Here is a 19,066-nt window from a genome sequence, read left to right as displayed (position 1 = left end):
TGATATTCTGATAACTAATCCTAATTATTCTTTTTTTTCTCCTATGACTGAAAGGCATAAGTACAGTAATTATGAAATTAATAATTGATTGGCAGTCTTACCCAGGAAGAAAAACACTGTTTCAGTCATTGGCACAAGCTGATGTTAACAGGGAAATGAGTAACTCCACGGGGAGATCTGTGGGGAGAGTTTAACTTTCTCAGGCAGTTTATCATTTTGGCAGCTGCTCACATGATCCGATAGCAGTACCACTAATGTTTTATAATCGCTGAAATATTTTTTTAGGGGGTTTAATTAAGTGTGTACGGCCTAATGGTATACTGGTAGGTGCTCTACCAGTTAAGTATCAGTATCGGCAAATTAATTTGTCTACCTCAACTACTGTTCTTGATAGGTTTTGCGTGTGCTTTGAGGTAATAAGTATCTCACAATGTTTGAACTTCTATAAAGTCAATGATGAAAATTATTGATTAAACTTTCGAAGGTCAAGATGCATCGTGGGTAATGTAGACACCAAGTTTGGACAAGGAAGAATAATGCTAAATTCACACTAGAGTAGAGGCGAAGTGCGGCCTGCGGTGAGCTGCCATGCAATGTCTATGAAATTCTGTGGCGAAGTGCGGCCAAAGAGTACCCGCAGCTTATCAGTAAACGGGTGTTGTGACTCCTCTGACATGTTAACCTATGTTACGAAGAATCTATTCCCCAATGAAACACATGAACACGCCTCCCGGACGCTTAAAAATGTAATTATTGCAGCAAGCTGCACTTCGCCGCTGCCTAGTGTTAAATTCGGCATAATACGTGGACAAAAAAAGACACTATCTCTGGTTCTGCTGCATCGGTATTGATACTTTTTTTTCTTGTCCGACAATGTTATAGTGCAATGCTAAATCACTGGAGTATTATAAGTGTTTGGTTCTCTGACCAGTTCTCACTAAAATGGTATTGCCGTATCTATACACATTAGCACAGATGGTTTAATTGTAGGGCTGCAGCTCACAAGCATTACCATTAATCCAGTCATCATTACCAAAATGATTTCTTTTTAAGCAAATCGTCTTAAAAATGTCAGAAAACCGTGAAAAAAGCCCATCACAATTTGCCAGAGCCGAAGGCAACATCTTTGCTGTGCTTGTTTTGCTCAACAAATAGTCCAAAACCCAAAGATGTTTAATTTACAATGAAAAAATACCGATAAATAGTTAAATAAATCAACAAATGTACTAATCTTTCATTACTATTAAGTTGCCATCTTGTAAATTTGGCGTACTCCTATACAGTAAGTATCTCAATTTGTTTCCCTGCAGCCTTTTCTTCTCACCAAGGCCAAGGAAGTGGTTTTGTGGGAAAGTCACCCCTGAAAGCTTCACCCATAAAGGGCTCACCAATGAAGGCCTCACCCATGAATGCTTCACCCATGAAGGCCTCACCCATGAAGGCCTCACCCATGAATGCTTCACCCATGAAGGCCTCACCCATGAAGGCCTCACCTATGAAAGGTTCACCCATGAAAGGTTCACCCATGAAGTTTTCACCAATGAAGGGTGCCAGCTCTTCTCCAAGTTCTTCAACAAAAGTGATTCCTATTGCAAGCCTCAACCCCTACCAAAGCAAGTAAGTTCAAGTGTGTGTGTCCCATTTCTGCATGTGCTTGCTTTCAGATACATGTATGGTGTCTGCAAAATTCTATAAACACAACTTATAACTTCCGCAGTGGATAGTTATAAAGCACCGAACCTGACTTGCATGTATTTCCTCCTAAATTCTAAGCAAGTCTCATTCCTCTTGTGCTCGTTAATCTGCGGAGCTATTTCCTCTCGTGCTGCGACTCCGCTTCCCTGTTTGCTGCCATTTCTGAGTAGGCCTTTGGGGCATGTTTGAGTGTGTATATGTGCTTGTGCATGCATGCTTGAGCATCCAGTTTTTCTATATCAATGCGTGCGCGTGTGTGTGTGAATTTGTGTGTGTGCATGTTAGTCAGCCCATCCGCATGGAAATGAAATGACCAATCTGAAAGGGACATTTTTAACGACAGGTACTGCTGGGTCTTTATGGTCTGCTGCTGAGGTTTTGATTCTGTTATTTGGCCTGGTGGCGATTTGGCCAAACTCGTTTTTTTTTTTCCCCCCTTCCCTTCCTCTCACAGTTTCTTTTCCTCCTCTGGGGTTCAATTTTCCTGCTGTTTTTTTTTCCCACTCTTACTTCTTATCGTTTCATTTGGCTTAAGTCTCCGTCTCTGACCTTACAGTTGGCCACAAAAAGACAAGAGTGCAGTATAGCAGGATGTAGTTGTCCAGATTGGAGTAAAGGTACCCTGTCAACTCTCTCTCCATGTACGGGCTCTGATAACGTAGCCCTGTTTGAAATTGCAAGCTGTAAAGATAACTGTGCCTCTAGGTGTTGTAATAAACTGATGACTGTTCTAACTTTGAAGTTGGGGAGTACCTACAGTGAGTAAAACAGATGACTTCAGCAGCTGTGGTTCTGCTACATATGTTTGTGTGAGATGAGGAGTGCGGGTGCGTGTGACACAAAGTGTTATACAGTAGATTATATAGGGATGCTGTGTATGTTCACATGGTCTTTTACGGCCATTTGCGTGGCTTTCTCATCCCATTCTGCCGGTGTTAAGTAATAGCATCTAGAGCAGACTATAATTGGCTTTTGGCTGCCATAAACCTCGGTGTAGCAGTCTTATCCATACTGAGCAGGGAATGGGGTTCACTCTGGGCCAGCAGCTGCTCTCATGATAGGGGATTTAATTGCAGGCAAAGTTATGGTATGAATATCCTCCACTGCACAATTATCAACGCAGTCAAAAAGCTCACTGCTGCATAAACTGCCGAGCTTGGCTGGCTGTTGTTAAAAACAGAACAAGAAGCACATTTTAAATGCGTCCAGGAGTTGGCAGATGTACAACACCGAGTTCACTCTTTTTGAAAAGAAAAGTTGCTGGATTTTCTTTTCCTGGAACTTTAAAAAGACTGAAAAAGACACTCATCCAATTTCCTTGGGAATTGTTCTCCTGTGCAGTTGTGTTACACGTCGGTGACTGATGTGAGCTGAGTTGAGATGCTCATTAACAAAAGAGGAAGATTTTTAAAGCGTCTCTGCAGCATTCTTTACTGTTTGTGCTGACCTTTAGACTGCAACTATTTTAGTTCAGTTGCTCATAACTGTGTTGGTCAAAGAAAACCTTTTTGTAATATTTTTTTAGCAAAGAATTTATGTTAAGCGTTCTGTGTACATTCACATAAAATATGAGTTGATGGAAATAAAAAAGGAAAACATGATTGAAGTAAAACATTTGCAAAGCTTAGCTTTCGGTCAGGGGCATGTTTTTTATATTAGCAAATTTAACATTTTAAGGTCTATTTTAATTAGGATTAAGGCTGTCAATCGATTCAAATATTTAATTACGATTAATTGCATGATTGTCCATAGTTAATCATAATTAATCTCAAATTAATTGCACATTTTGTTATCGTTCAAAATGTACCTTCAAGGGAGATTTGTCAAGTATTTAATACTGTTATAAACATGGGAGAGGGCAAAAATGCTGCTTTATGCAAGTGTATGTACATATTTATTATTGGAAATGAATTAATCATCAAAACAATGACAAATATTGTCGGCATTCTGTCGAACGTAAATTGCGTTAATGCGGTACAGAAATTAGTGGCATTAAAAAGAATTTGCGTTAACCCGTTATAATCGTTTTTACTTTGACAGCCCTAATTATGATATATTAAAGTTTAAAATATTTGGCTGTCCCCCCCCCCCCCCCCCCAAAATCAAATCACATATTGTGGAGTTATGTTAGTTTTGTTGACATATACTTTGTAAGCGCTGATTCATTATTACAAATATCTACTCTGTTTATATCCCCAGGTGGACTATCAGAGCCAGAGTCACCAACAAATCCAGTATCCGCACCTGGAGCAACTCTAGAGGAGAGGGCAGGCTCTTCTCCTTTGAGATACTGGATGAGAGTGTGAGTAGAGGAGTGGACAGGAATATCTGAATATCTGTTTATGTGCATGCATTTCAGCATACTGTATGTCACACATGGCTGTTTTATTCATGAAGCGAAATGTTGTTTAATCTAAATGTGTTGCGGGTCAACAGGGAGAAATCAAGATCACAGCCTTCAACAACGAAGTGGACAAGTTTTTCTCTCTAGTGGAGCAAGGCAAGGTGAGCAGATCCCACTCACCCATGTCCATCCTCACTTGAAGTGATAAGAGCTTCTTAGAAACCTCACTTAAAAGTTATAACTTTTGTACATATTACACGTCGCCAGTCACTTTGAATGCTGCAAGGAAACGTTTGTACTCGCATTGTTTGAGAAGGAGCTTCCAAACGACGTAGCCATTTCATTTCTGTGATAAAACTGACACCAGTAAGACAATATCTAAAGGCTATAAAAACTCACGAGCTACTTGCAGAGTAAGCTTCTCAGCTCAGCTATCCATTTTGTATGCACGTAATGCCTCAAACAAATGTATCATAGGTAAAATAGTGCCCAATAAACCCTTCTGCAAAATCCTCTCATGCCTGCAGGACTTCTGGCCGGTGAATGAGCCAGAGGCAAGTATTAGAGGATTTTGTGGAAGGGATTTATTAAGTCATATATTACTGAAATATATATGTTTGAGACATAGAGAGCATTTGGGTGGATATATGAGTGCGCTGCTGAGAACAGTGTGAGAAAACATGTCGAAACTGACGTGTTGATGTTGTTTTGCTGTTGTTAAAGTGTTATCTTAAAGTTATCTTCATTGTATCAGAAATGTCTGCCAGTCTTGCGGGCTGTGTTTATGAAGTTTATCTTCCAGCATAAGTAATGGATACAGAGATTATAATATGTATAGGTGACACGCTGTAATCACTCCTCCTCTCCATACTGAAAGTGAAGCGATTCCTTCATAGCGACTACACTGGAAGAAATGGAGTCTTGGGGAGTCTTTATTCTGTATTAAAATTAATTCTAAAGTTTGACCAAAGCTAATATGAGTCTTCAGCAGTCTGAGTTAACCTAATTTAGTCGGTAACTTCCAGGGACGTGGGACATTAAAAATATATCTATATTATTAAAATATGGGGGGATGGGGTCTTGAAACATTGCTAATTAAATAAAAGAAAAATGAATGTTGCATAGCATTTAGTATGACGTCATTATATAGACTAACTTTCTCTCAGCACCCCAAAACTCTGACTGACTTCCAGCATCCCTGTGTTATCTTCATCCTGGTGGTCACGTGTAGGTTCATTGCCAGTGTTGTTTTCCCTGCAATGTAACTACCAGGATGTATCCCTCAGGTGTGACTCAGTGTCCGGGGAAACACAAAGAGGGAATTTCATTCTAAAAAGACTGTAAATTTGAAGTACATCCACTCTATTTGGGTAACTCTGAAGCTTCAAATTAACTTTGGCTGAAATTCACAATATATCAATAAATTTTTGCAAAGAACAAGGACACTGGTTTTTGTCACCCTTCTCTTACGGTGTAGTCACGGCACAAGGGGATCTCCTCACACCAAATATAGAGAGGAGGATTGATTATAGCGAACAATAACTTTCCCTATGTACACGGTCGTGGGCATGTGAATATTCCAAACTTATCCTTAAGGTATTCTTAGATTTATCATAGAGAGTAATAACAGAATTAAAGTCAGTCAAATGCTATTTCATATTCATCTTTTTGTCAAACCACTTAAAGAATCCTGGAGGTAGCGTTTAGATCATCTTTCATCCAAAGGGTCTTGATTCAAGACCTCGCGTCAGCAAACATCTGCTTTACTGTCCTTTTAGTAAGAAATGTGATGCCCACCAGCTCCAGCTGCTGTTACATAACTGACACTGATGCTGACCTCTGACCTTGCTGGAGGCCTGCAAATCAAACAGAATTGTATACAAGAATTCAAGTTTATACAGAAGGATCCTTTAAGATAATCATGAGTATTATGGAACAATTAATATTTAAGAATTCCTTATTAATACTTTTGAGGAAACACAAACAGTGCTGCCCTTAAATGAAACTTGCAAGTTCAGTTTTTTAGGCATGGGACGATAAATATCCTGACCAAAATAATTGCGATTCACAATATTATCCCGATAATCACCAAAATATGCTTAAAACTCTTAATATAGCACAAAAACATATTGGATTTTGTTAAGAAATAAACATTTTGTGTATACTTTTTAATAGTTAATATTTATGATATACTTTTTTTTAGCGAAAAACAATCCTAATCATACAGTCTCTCTGCATAAATAAAGGATAAAGGATCACTTCTCTACCATGATAACGAGCTAGACAACTTTTTCAAGTCTCTCGTGACGATATTCACGATTATCCCGATAATGGAAATTCACCACGATCAACTTATTGTGAGTGTTTTTTGATCGCGATCCACGATGTAATCATATATCGTACCATCCCTGAAGTCTAGTGCTAACACCCAGAACATGCCCTGTGCATGTTCCTGTATACATATGCCATTACAGATAGGTAGAACACATGTTAAAGCTCTTGCTCATCTCAGTCTGGCCCACAGAGCTTAATAACTCAATTAACCCCGGCCATCATTTTGCTAGTCACACTGGCTCAGGTATCGGCCACTGGCGGTGACTCCCAACACAGCCCCAGATCCAATTTGTGCCCTCTGCCCTCCAAAGATAAATAAAGGAATGAATCCGTCTTCCCTTCGTGATCTGAGTATTGACAGAACAGTGAGTGGGTGTGACTGGCTCTGAGCAGCCAAAATGCTTATCACATTAGTTTCATGCTCCTATCGCTGTGTGGGGTAAATGGGAGAGAGAGGGAGGAAAGAGAGTAAGCCAGAGAGACTAACTCAGAGGCAGAGAGAGAGAGAGGATATTGGAGAGATGGGAGAGCAAATGAAGAAGTGTGCCTCGCATATTGAGTTAGAATTGTGCTGTTTAGCAGACTCGCTCTCAGCTGCTACTTATTTTCTGGTGAATTAGATAAGTGATGGGCCTGATATGACACCACATCTTAGTTGGACCTGAAGGTTTTTTCCTTTCTTTTTAAGAGCTTTTGCTGGAACAGAAGCCGTAGTAAAATAATAATTTCCTTTTCTGGATCAATAAAGTGGACGCTCAATTCGATCGGTCATAGTTGCTTCAAATTCACAGGAATTCACAGTCTGATTAGATGTAATTTCATAATGCCAGCTCACCTTGCTCGCCCATTCTCTGCAGGTGTACTATATCACCAAGGCTACGCTGAAGGTGGCCAACAAACAGTACACCACACTGAAGAACGACTACGAGATGACACTCCACGCTCATTCATCCATTGTGCCATGCGATGACAGTCAGGACATTCCCGCTGTGCACTGTGACTTTGTGCCCATTGCGGAGTTGGAGAACAGAGACAAGGACGCCATCATTGGTAAGAGAAGAATTTCATCATTGACAATTTATTTGTTAATTTCTACCATTTAACCGATAAAAGAACAACTTAACAGTGAGTGAGCAGGTAGAGCTTCAGTGCCAAGGACAGTTGAGGTAAAGAGGCGAAGGCAGGAGACTTGTATGTTCGAGTTTTGTCTTCTTTTTCTCACAAGCTCATTTTTTTTGCAATCAAGGCCCGCAAACATTGCTAATCACCTGATTAAGATAGGTATTGTCGAGCCCAATCAGCAATCTGTGGTGAGGGCTCAGATGATGACTCACTCCCTCTCCAAACTTTGCGAACAAGCACTGAAACAAAACTGTTAAATATAGAAAATGAAGTATGATCCAGCAACATTGTGGCATTTCTTTTTTTCTACATATTCATTCAGATATTGAGTTTTGTGCATAGTTAAGGAGAGATTTTACCACAATCCTGAGTGACTGTCATGTACTGTACATCTATTTTTAAAAATCAGAAGCAAAGACCATCAACAGCCCAGCTAGTAGTGCGTTAGTCCAGTCAGGAGAAGAAAAGGTTCATGTTGATATCCATTTGAAGCGTAGACTATATAAGAAGCTGACATAATCAGCGTTACGTCATCCATTGGTTTGTGGACTGCCGTTTTGAAACCTCGAGTTCGGCATTTTGTCCGTCGCCATCTTGGTTTTTGACCGTCGCCATGTTGGTTTGTTGCAATCAGAAGTGACATGAGAGGGTGGAGCTAAGTTATCGAGCACTGAATAAGATATTTTTAGGCAACCAAAAGGTTATAATTAACTTTCATGAGCTGAAGACACTGTGAAAGGGTTAAAGTTGTAAGACGAAAAACACGGACAACTCCCAGACCAAGACAACGCAGTGGAAGCGACCTGTCAATCACAATGTAGTTACACCCTAAAGCATAACCTGCTTTATGGTCTATTTGACTCTAAATGGGACCATAATTTACTAAATGAACATCATGCTGTATTGAAGAAGACTTGAAACTAGCGATTGAGACCATAAACTCATGTTTACTGAGGTAATAAATCAAGTGAGAAGTAGGGTCATCTCTCATAGACTTCTATACAATCAGACTTCTTTTTGCAACCAGAGGAGTCGCCCCCTGCTGGCTGTTAGAAATAATGCAAGTTTAAGGCACTTCAGCATTGACTTCCCTTTTCAGACCCCGAGGTTGCCCACTGATGTGAAGAGGATGGCTTACTTTCTTCTGATGTTTGCTTGTACGAGTGTTCCAAGTCAGATCCACTAAATCTCTCTTAACTGGACAAACTTGTCGTAAATCGCTTGTTTCAGCCTGATGGATGCCAGCTGTTCATGAGAGCGTACGCATACGGGAGATTTGTGCATTTACATAATCAACACCCCTAAATATGCCATATAAGGCTGCCTGTTACATTAGTTTGTGGGTAAGTTTCATTCACAAAAATGTTACCAAAGAGTAGAGAAGAAGAATTTCACACTGTGGAGCTTCAGGTCCTGCTTTCAGAAATCAGCAGATGGTGATAAGTTCAGCAGTGTCAGTGGTGGAGTTAGAGGACCCGGAACTGTTAGAAAATATTAATTAGTACAGCTGTCACCGACCTGCCATCAGAGCTGTGCAGCACTGTGACAGAAATAAAGAGAGAACGGTTTGACGTGAAGTTAAATGTCTTTCTAAAGCAAACCGGTCCATGACTAATATGAAAGGCTCTCATCATGTGACAGTCATGGAGATATTAGGCGAGAGAATATTATAGCCTACGGTAGGTGATGTTAAACTGTCGCATGCTACAGAGGAATACACTCGACCCTGAGGCAGCTGTCGGAGTGAGAATTTTCTTACTACTACTGAACTGTACAAGTTTAATCCCAAAATATGCTAATAAAAAGATCTAAAAAAATCTCTCAGTAAATTGGACAGCCATGATGATGATGATGATAATAAGGTGAACAGAATATTAACTTTGCATTAAGCTTGTCTTGGCTATATATTTCATTCAGTGTTCTCCCCTTTGGAGAGAGTCAGACTATCTGTACATGACTTGTACTTGTTCTTGCATGAGTTCTAAAACCTGGAAATTAGTTACCATTTTAGCACTTCTGGTTCCCTCGTCTGGAAGTCAAGGTAGCCTGAAATAAGGTCTGTGGTTAACATAAGCTTAAGAGATGTTAACGTTTTGTTCTACAACATAAAATACATCAGTAAATATCCCACTCTTGAACTCTAAAGCTTCTACGTGTCTTAAAAAAAGGCGGTTGCTAACAAGTGGCTAAATTAGACTACTAAACGTCATCATGCTGAACACGAGTCTGCCTTTAGCTTAGTGGTGGCGATGTGAAGTCATGCGATCGTGGTGTAGTTTGTTTATTGCCTGACGTTAGCTTTTTACTTCTGGCGATTGCATTTACACTTAAAAAATCATAAAAGTGGTGTTCATTTGTGGAGATTATCTTGCTGATCAAAATGTGTAGGTATCATAAATGTTTGTTTGCCACAGAGTTTATTTTCTGCAATAAACCAAAACCCAATGGAAAAATCTCATTGGCTTTTTTGTCGAGGGAACCAGAGCGATGCTAACTTCCTGGTTGGCCTACAAAAATACGTCATCCCTGCACCACTCTATTGAGAAACCAAAAGGTGTGCTGGTTAGAACATTCGGGTTATCAGCTGGATCATCTCTCTAACTGCTCCGTCAACCCAGGCAATTACAACTTATAGATATAGATGGTACAAAAAAACTGAGCTAATAGACGGGCATGTGCCAGTCAGTTACATACCAGGTGTCCTGGAAGAATGCATTATGACAGGGTCAGAGGGAAGGTTAATTCGGGCATATGGTAAAGAGGAGCGATAAAAAGCGGATAACGCTCATTCCACTGTTTTTGTGAAGGTTAGTTGCATTGCCTGCCCTCTGTGCCTGACAGGAATGTCTTATCTCTGTGACAGGTAAATTGGGATGGTCCAAGTGTAGATTGGGGTTGAAATTAGTGATTCAACAGTGCGCTTTTGTCAGTCTGCTCAATATTATTAGTGAGATGATGCTCAGGTATGACAGTGATGGCAATGAGGATGAGGACATAAGTTACAGTTTTTGACTCCTTCAGTAGTTTGGTTAACTTTTTAGACTCACATTAATCAGTTGTTTTTGTTACTTATTGAGTAGGGATGGGCATTATTTAAAAGTTTCCAATACTAGTGTCAATTAACTACCTGAGTTATGGCACAGACACCAAAACAATACTTTTTGGAGAGCTTATTTTTTCTCTTTTTCTACAAAACCTGTTTCATTTAGAGGCTAAAGTTGTTAAATCATGTCTAAATGCAAGAACTTAAACTTAACAAGATAAAATTGGCATACATTTTGATTTAAATCAGGAACTATCTGACCACAGAATAAATAATCGTTCAATCACATTTCAGTCTGAATCAAAAAAGCAACGTCTTTTCAAGACAAAGTGACCGTGTACTTTACAGGATTTAAAAGGGGAGGAAGTAGATTAGCTACAGTGGAATTTAAACTATTCTGATGCATTTCTCACCACACCCATCAGCACAGTTTGTTCTTGTGATTACGCATCCAGATGTGATTTTGCATTGCACAATAGTGCAGTGCTGTACTGCATACGGTCAGCAGACGGCTGGATGGCAGCACAAGAAGGGCTATTCATCCTAATAAATGGTAATTTTGGTATTTTTCAACTTGGATCAGTGACTAATGGGGACAACATTTTTTAAATTGGTCCAGTATTGAGGATAACTGTGTAACCAGCAGCCGCAAAACGAGCTGTGAGGGCAAGTGAGCACCATCAATTTAACGTTAAGTCCACTAAAAGTGCTCGTTTTTGCTGCTGACAGGCTCGGATTGTTTCTAACTTTGATACAATACCTTGAAAAATGTCGATATGCCAAACCATATGGATACCACAGAGAAAAATTGACACAACATTGAATGCATATAATTTTTGATTTTTATTAAAAAAATAGCGGTGTGTGTGTGTGTCAACTCGCTGTCGGAGAGAATTTCACAACGAGATTTCACAACGAGACTTCTCCTTGAGCGAGACTCTTTCCATGTCAGACACTTATAATAACAATCGGAGCCTGTCATAGCAAAACAAACACTTTTAGTGGACGTAAATGACGGTGCCAGCTTGCCCCAATAGCACCATATTGCAGCCAGTGAGTAGCTGCCGTCTGCAGCGCTTCCTCTCAATAGTGGACCAATTTCAGAAACTGTTGTTCCTATTAGTCAGTTAGACACAAAACATGAGAAAATAAGGCACAAGTTAAAATATACAGAAGTTACCCTTTAAGTGTTGGACACGCCATATTAGGGAATAAATTAATGGTCTAAAATAAGTGCAAACAACATACTGTAACCTACCGAGTAGAAGATTAATTTAGGATTACATTCAGAGCAGTAATATTGCATGATTACATTCGTGTAAACTAAGAGCAATGCACGCAAGCACAGAAACACAGAAACACCGAGATGCAGATACCTGGAGGAGTGTGTTTGGTCGCAGAGTTGCAGCGTTGCATGTCCTGTGTGTCATCTGTTGTCTCTACATTCACTCTCTCCACTACCGCTCTCCTTGCTCCTTTGTTAAATAGGGGATTATAACATGGTAATGAGAACTGTCAGCCTGTTCCTGTGGTGATAATGGAGTTCAGAGGTGGATGACATCGTCTCAATCATAATGGAATTAAGGAGGGCTGAAAGAGCACAGACAGAGAGCAAGAGAGGAACGGGGGAGGAGGGGGGAGAGGGAGAGTTTAGAGAAAGGTTAGCAGAGGAAGCAGGCAGGAGGATGAAGCTCAGAGAATGACTGGTTTACAAAATCTATATTATAATTCAGTCCAGTCATTTTAATTTTTAACGCATGGGCGCTAGTTCTGACAGCATGAGACAATGGACAGAAAATGAACTAACACAAATGCGATCATTGTTAAGCCATTTAAAGGGGCTCTATGTAAGAATCAGAAAATGCTTGTTAACAGTGACACCTGTGGACGTTAAGTCTCCGACAGTCAGCGTCCTGTTGCTCGCGCTTGTGCTCACACTATGTAGACGCGAGCGAACATTGGTCAAAATTGTGAGGAGACTCACGAGACTGAACGTGATTGACAGGCATCATGTTGATTAACGTTAGCAACATTAGCCAGCTAAACCACAATATCACTATATGTTTCACATGCTTGGCAGTAATGTTATCTTACCTGTCTGATAGGAATTTTGCCAGCTCAGGATCCGTTTTGATACCCAAAACCAAACGATGGACCCTCTGTGAATCGAAGTGAATCGCTCAATTTTTGTTTGGAAAGACTGCAATGGCCATTTTCAAAGGGGTCCCTTGACCTCTGACCTCAAGATATGTAAAGAAAATGGGTTTTATGGGTACCCACGAGTCTCCCCTTTACAGACATGCCCACTTTATGATAATCACATGCAGTTTGGGGCAAGTCATAGTCAAGTCAGCACACTGACATACTGACAGCTGTTGTTGCCTGTTGGGCAGCAGTTTGCCATGTTATGATTTGAGCATATTTTTTATGCTAAATGCAGTACCTGTGAGGGTTTCTAGACAATATTTGTCATTGTTTTGTGTTGTTAATAGATTTCCAATAATAAATATGTACATGCATTTGCATAAAGCAAGCATATTTGCCCACTCCCATGTTGATAAGAATATTAAATACTTGACAAATCTCCCTTTAAGGTACATTTAGAACAGATAAAAATGTGCTATTAATTTTCAATTAATTACGATTAACTATGGACGATCATGCGATTAATCGCGACAAAGTATTTTAATCGATTAACAGCCCTACTTAGGTTACAACCTGTTCACACCTTGGCAATAACAAATTATTATTAAATAACGTTTATACATGTAAAAACTTGCATACAGTCCCTTTTAAAGGGGCCCTGTGGAGTTTGTGAAGTGGGTCTTTGTTTTGATTGGATCGTACACAAACACAACTCTGGCGCCTGTTTCACGCTATTCTACTGTTGAACAGTTGTCGGCATAGAAACTTAGCAATGCGGCAACAAAGACAAGGAAGAAGAAGACTGCAATCTTGAAAACATTAACGTAAACAATGCAATATTAAAAAATCACTTTGCAAATGTTTTATTAATTAGGAAAAGCATTCAACGGATTTATCAGGTTCTAATGACATACACGGTGCGTTTTGGAGAGTAACACTGAATGTAAACACAACTTTGTTTGTTTACAAGAAAACTCCGGAGGGCAACTTTAAGTTATTCATCAAGTAAAATGACAAACCTCTGCTGCTTACAGCTTATTAAATTTGCTTCATATGAATGGAAATGGTTTGTAAGACTATTCAGAAAAAAAGAGGTATTTTTAAGTCATGGCCATTTTTACATTTTATAGACTAAAGGTTAAATCAGAATTACAATTGTACACACAGGCTATCTAACCCTATGTCATATGTAATCCTGTCTTTTTACACTATTTCTTGATTTAATCTTTTATTTTCTTTGTTTTCAGTAACCTTGTGGCAATCCTATTTGTCGTACATAAGCCCTTCATAAATTAATTTGACTTGTTCTGATTTAGTTTTTAATATTAGTCATGGTGTGCCAGGCTCTTCTTCACCTTCCTAGAGCTCAGCAGTGACTGCTCTTCACTGCAGTAATCCTGAATGAAGTTTTTAGGCCTTGAGCATGACAGGAAACATGAATGAGGAATGAGTGTGTTTGTTGTGATTTGGAGTGTGGGCCTGGATGTTAGCCAGCCTGTTATGACATTTATGTCAGTCTGCTGTGACTTGGCAATATCAGAGGGGTGTCAACCCTCCGCTGTGTTGGGTCTTTACTGCTTATGATGTGATACCACTTCATATTACGCAGAGTTTACCCAGGGAGCATGTTTACACTTTAAACCATGTGGAGACAGGCTCTCTTCACATAACATACTATTGATTCCTCTTTCTTATTTCATTGTAAGTATATTTTTCTATCTGCATTCATGAGCTATCTATAGATAGATATGTAAAATGACTCTCTCTCTCTCTGCCTGTAGATGTGATTGGAGTGTGCAAGAGTGCGGATGATGTATCCCGTATCACCACTAAGACCAGCAGAGAAGTCTCCAAGAGGGCCCTCAACCTAATAGACACAACTGGCAAAGTGGTGACAGTCACACTGTGGGGAGAGGAGGTAATAACTATAATCTCTCTCTCTCTCTCTCTGCTTGCTCTCTGTCTGCATCCAGGGATGGATTTGCGGTTTAACATAAAAACATGTCGAGCAGGGCTGTAATTAATCGTGTGTTTATGAAGGTGCCCATCAATCTATGTGCGTAACATATCTCCGTGTGTGCTCTTGCATACGGAGCCATTTTGATTGGGTTTTTCTGGGCTGTAAAATTTGGATCGGTCAAATCATTCTCGTGACCTTCAGGAGTGTTTTGGACCAGAGTCCCTGATTTGAGACGGAAGGCTAAATAACTCTCGAATGTGCATGAAATGGCGGTATTATTCTCTAAACTCATTCAATCTGCAAGAGCTAATCCCTCCACTTTGCCAAAATCCAAAAATGACTTTCAAATTAATTTGTAGGTTGTCCAATTATAAAAGCAAACTACACCACATATTACTTTCCGGTCTCTGCAAGCTGCAGAAACAGTCTGAACACATACGAGACAATAACACAGCTGCTTTTGACGTCTCTTGTTCTCCAATCTTTCCCTTCTCAATTACCGTCTTTGACACAGTTTGTTCTTTTCTCCAGGCCGAGAAGTTTAACGCCTCTGGAGACCCTGTGGTCGCCGTCAAAGGCGCTCGCTTGTCTGATTTTGGGGGCGTTTCTCTCTCTGCTCTGTTCAGTTCAACAGTCATGGTCAACCCAGACTTACCGGAGGCCTTTAGTCTGCGGGCATGGTGAGTCAAACTGGTGTGCACGCATACACCTACACTCACACATACAGAGTTGTTCACACATGCTGGTATGTACAGTGTACATCCAGTACCTTTATCACAAGCACCACACAAAACATCGTATGTGTAAACAGACGCATAAATCACTCTACAAATAAAGAGATTGTATCCTCTTGTTGATGGAATGCTTATACAGTATATTACGGCTGTTGTTAAAAACTAATTTCTTTAACGAATTAACACAACCTTTTGAGGTTGTAGCAGGCTCAATTTTAAAGCTAGAAGATACTGGCATCATATGAAACTAGAAAAAACCTAAGGAATCCATTGGTACCAATCATGTCATACTAGCTTGTCGCAAAGGAGGTTAAATAACGCTCCAAACTTACACTAGATTTTGGCGAGGAAAAACTATCATAGCCATTTTCAAAGGGATCCCTTGACCTCTGACCTCAAGATATGTGAATGAAAATGGGTTCTATGGGTACCCACGAGTCTCCCCTTTACAGAAATGCCCACTTTATGATAATCACATGCAGTTTGGGGCAAGTCATAGTCAAGTCAGCACACTGACAGCTGTTGTTGCCTGTTGGGCTGCAGTTTGCCATGTTATGATTTGAGCATATTTTTTATGCTAAATAAACCTGTGGGGGGTTTCTGGACACTATTTGTCATTGTTTTGTGTTGTTAATTGATTTCCAATTATAGATATATACATACATTTGCATAAAGCAAGCATATTTGCCCACTCCCATGTTGATAAGAGTATTAAATACTTGACAAATCTCCCTTTAAGGTACATTTAGAACAGATAAAAAAATGTGATTCATTTGCGATAAATCGTGATTAACTACATATAACCATGCAATTAATCGCAATTAAATATTTTAATCGATTGACTGCCCTTTTATATACGTAAAGTATATAGTATAATAAACACAAGGTTCACACATGCACGCACACACACATGATGAACAAACCTAAGTCCAAAGCCCTGGTGATCACGTGCCAGAAGACTGGTGGCATGTGCCTCCTCAATCCCAGCAGGATTCTAGACAGGATGTAGACAGGATTGGATGGAGGGAATAACAGAACTCGGATATTTCTGGATTGCAGCTCTGAAACTGCTACTGTATACGTGCACAGAAAGATGGGGACACGGTGAGCCGCATCAAACTGGATTCTTATTAGCAGTTCCTGTGGAGGGATTTTAAATTATGACTCATTCACTCATTAAGGCTGTTCCCAAGTCTGGCCACCGCTGAAATATAAATGCGTATTTTGTGTGTGTGTGTGTGTGTGTGTACATATCAGTGCTTCAGTGTGCATGTGATTGCTTGTGTGTTACACTGAAAGCTATTCTTAGGCAGGAAACTGCGTCAAACAGTGCACTCTCAGCTTCAAAGTGTGAATACAGTAAATAAAGGTGTGTTGGTACCTGTGGGCATTATTCTGTTCACTCTTTCAGTTGTTAATGTCTGGTTTATATATTTGACTAACTGGTCCATGAGCAATAGCCGTTTTTATGTGTGTGTTGCATTAGTTATTGCAGTTATGTTAGAGACGGAGAGAGTGGAGGGACAGGCTCCATTGCTCCAGCTTTAATCTTGGTCAATACACCATCGCATCCTGACATTCAAAGGGCTAAATAGCTTTAAAAAAAAAAAAAAACAGCGCCCCTCCTTCCTTTCATCCTTCTCTAATCCCTGACTTTTCCCCCCTCATCTCTGCTGCCGTTTGGTCCTCTCTCCAGTTTACATGCTGACAGCGGTGAAGGAATGACAATGAATGTTATTCAAGGAAGCAGACTGTGTTTTTCCACTCCTTTTTAACATGTAGGTCTGCGCTTGACAAAGACAAAGAGCATCTGTCTGACTCTACTTCCTGTGGCGATGTGGTGCTTTGTGGGATTGTTTTGACCGGGCTTGCTTGCATAATTGAAAGAAACTGATGAATTTGGATGATGCCTTGATTAGATTGCTCTGCTCGGCTAGAATACGGAGCAGGAGTCACGCTGATGCATTAAGATTTTAAAGGGAATATTAAAAAGATAGATGAATTAATACATGGAGTTGGCACACAAAAAGAAAGATAGACAACCGTTGTTTTTCTTTCAGCAAAGATGCTTATGGACAGAAAATATATGTAAATATAAAAAGCTTATTGAAGTATGAATGCATTTGTCCATGATAGATTGAACGACACAGATGCAGCAGCTGTAAATCAGTTTCAGATTTAGGGAGTAATTCAGTCATGGCTGAAGGCGGTTTATTTAGATAATAGCAGATACAGTGAAGTATCTCCTTCACAGGAAAAATCAAAGTCTGTTAATGTAACACACCTTCATACATGTAAACAAACACACTTGCTTTCACACCTCCTTTTTCGCAAAGAGATCTTGTGTAGTTTAATCACCTCAATATCTAGGGATCACGTTCTCAAGCACGCTCTGTGCTCTTCATTTGACTCAACAAATCCTCCTTTCTTTTTTCTTTCTGTCTCCCTTACCTTCTAAATAATGCAAGTCTTATTTCACATGTATATGTGTTTGTTTTTGGCTTGCAAGATTGTTTGCGCACACATTAATTTGCACATACGTGCCGTGTCTTTTAATGTCCACACTATAGGTACGACCAGGGAGGCTATGCGATCGACAGCCAGTCCCTGACGGAGACGAGGTCAGCGGGCAGCGGAGCAAAGGTGAACTGGAAAACACTGAGCGAAGTTAAGAAGGAACTCTTGGGACACGGAGAGAAGGTGCAGTGCATGCATACATACATACATACATACATACATACAAACATACAAACATACATACATACATACATACATACATACATACATACATACATACATAAAGCCTCACACAACCACATAGCAGTCCAAATAAAGAAGTATTAAACATGCTGACATTTAAAGGGTTAGTTCACCCAAATTACAACAGAAAGAAATCAAAAAACTGGACCACATGAAACCAAAATTACTTTTGTGGCTCGACAACATTGACCTTTTAAAGAGAAATCTACCATAAAACAGATCTTGTTAATGTATTTTTATTTCCCAGGCCCTGTTGATATCAGATGCTGTATTGTCATGGATGACTGGCCTCACAATGAAATTAGGCTCCAGCCAGAGCTGCAACGATTAATCGATTAGTTATCAACTATTAAGTTAATCGGCAACTATTTTGATAATCGAATTGAGTCGTTATTTTTATGAAAAAAAGTCTAAATTATCTGATTCCAGCTTCTTAAATGTGAATATTTCCTGGTTTCTTTACTCTTCTATGACAGTAAACTGAATATCTTTGAGTTGAGGTCAAAACAAGACATTTGAGGACGTCATCTTGGGCTTTGGGAAACACTGATCAATACTTTTCACCATTTTCTGACATTTTATAGACCAAACAACTAATCGATTAATCGAGAAAATAATTGACAGATTAATCAACAGTAAAAAATAATCGTTAGTTGCAGCCCTAGCTCCAACTAATGAGTTATTTTTATTATCGATCTGATGATTATTTTCTTGGTTTTGCTTGAAAATAATTGCATATATATTTTGTGTTAATGGCCTAATTGATCCATGGCTAAATCTGTACACAAGTCAGATGTAATTTGTATTAATGGATTTGAAATTCATATATCATTCATACACTATGAATGAACTTATAAAAAAGTAACTTTAAGACTAAGTCAGTGGTGGAAATTGCAGGCAATGAAGACATAAACTATAACGGGTTAATG

The 19,066-nt window shown here is 39.5% G+C and overlaps 1 protein-coding gene across 1 annotated transcript in view; it reads left to right on the top strand.

Annotated features, from left to right (window-relative positions):
* The window catches only part of LOC141752454 (replication protein A 70 kDa DNA-binding subunit-like), a 48,707-nt gene that overhangs the window by 10,151 nt on the left and 19,490 nt on the right, over positions 1 to 19,066 (top strand). The window contains exons 7-13 of the mRNA XM_074610440.1: positions 1,311 to 1,617; positions 3,895 to 3,997; positions 4,132 to 4,200; positions 7,231 to 7,423; positions 14,465 to 14,601; positions 15,175 to 15,323; positions 17,948 to 18,077. Of these exons, the coding sequence (XP_074466541.1) occupies positions 1,311 to 1,617; positions 3,895 to 3,997; positions 4,132 to 4,200; positions 7,231 to 7,423; positions 14,465 to 14,601; positions 15,175 to 15,323; positions 17,948 to 18,077 (1,088 nt within the window). The remainder of the gene's footprint in view (positions 1 to 1,310; positions 1,618 to 3,894; positions 3,998 to 4,131; positions 4,201 to 7,230; positions 7,424 to 14,464; positions 14,602 to 15,174; positions 15,324 to 17,947; positions 18,078 to 19,066) is intronic.

This window comes from Sebastes fasciatus, chromosome 16 (genome assembly GCF_043250625.1).
Source record: "Sebastes fasciatus isolate fSebFas1 chromosome 16, fSebFas1.pri, whole genome shotgun sequence".
Classification (NCBI taxonomy): Eukaryota; Metazoa; Chordata; class Actinopteri; order Perciformes; family Sebastidae; genus Sebastes; species Sebastes fasciatus.
This window is presented reverse-complemented; position numbering and strand designations above follow the sequence as displayed.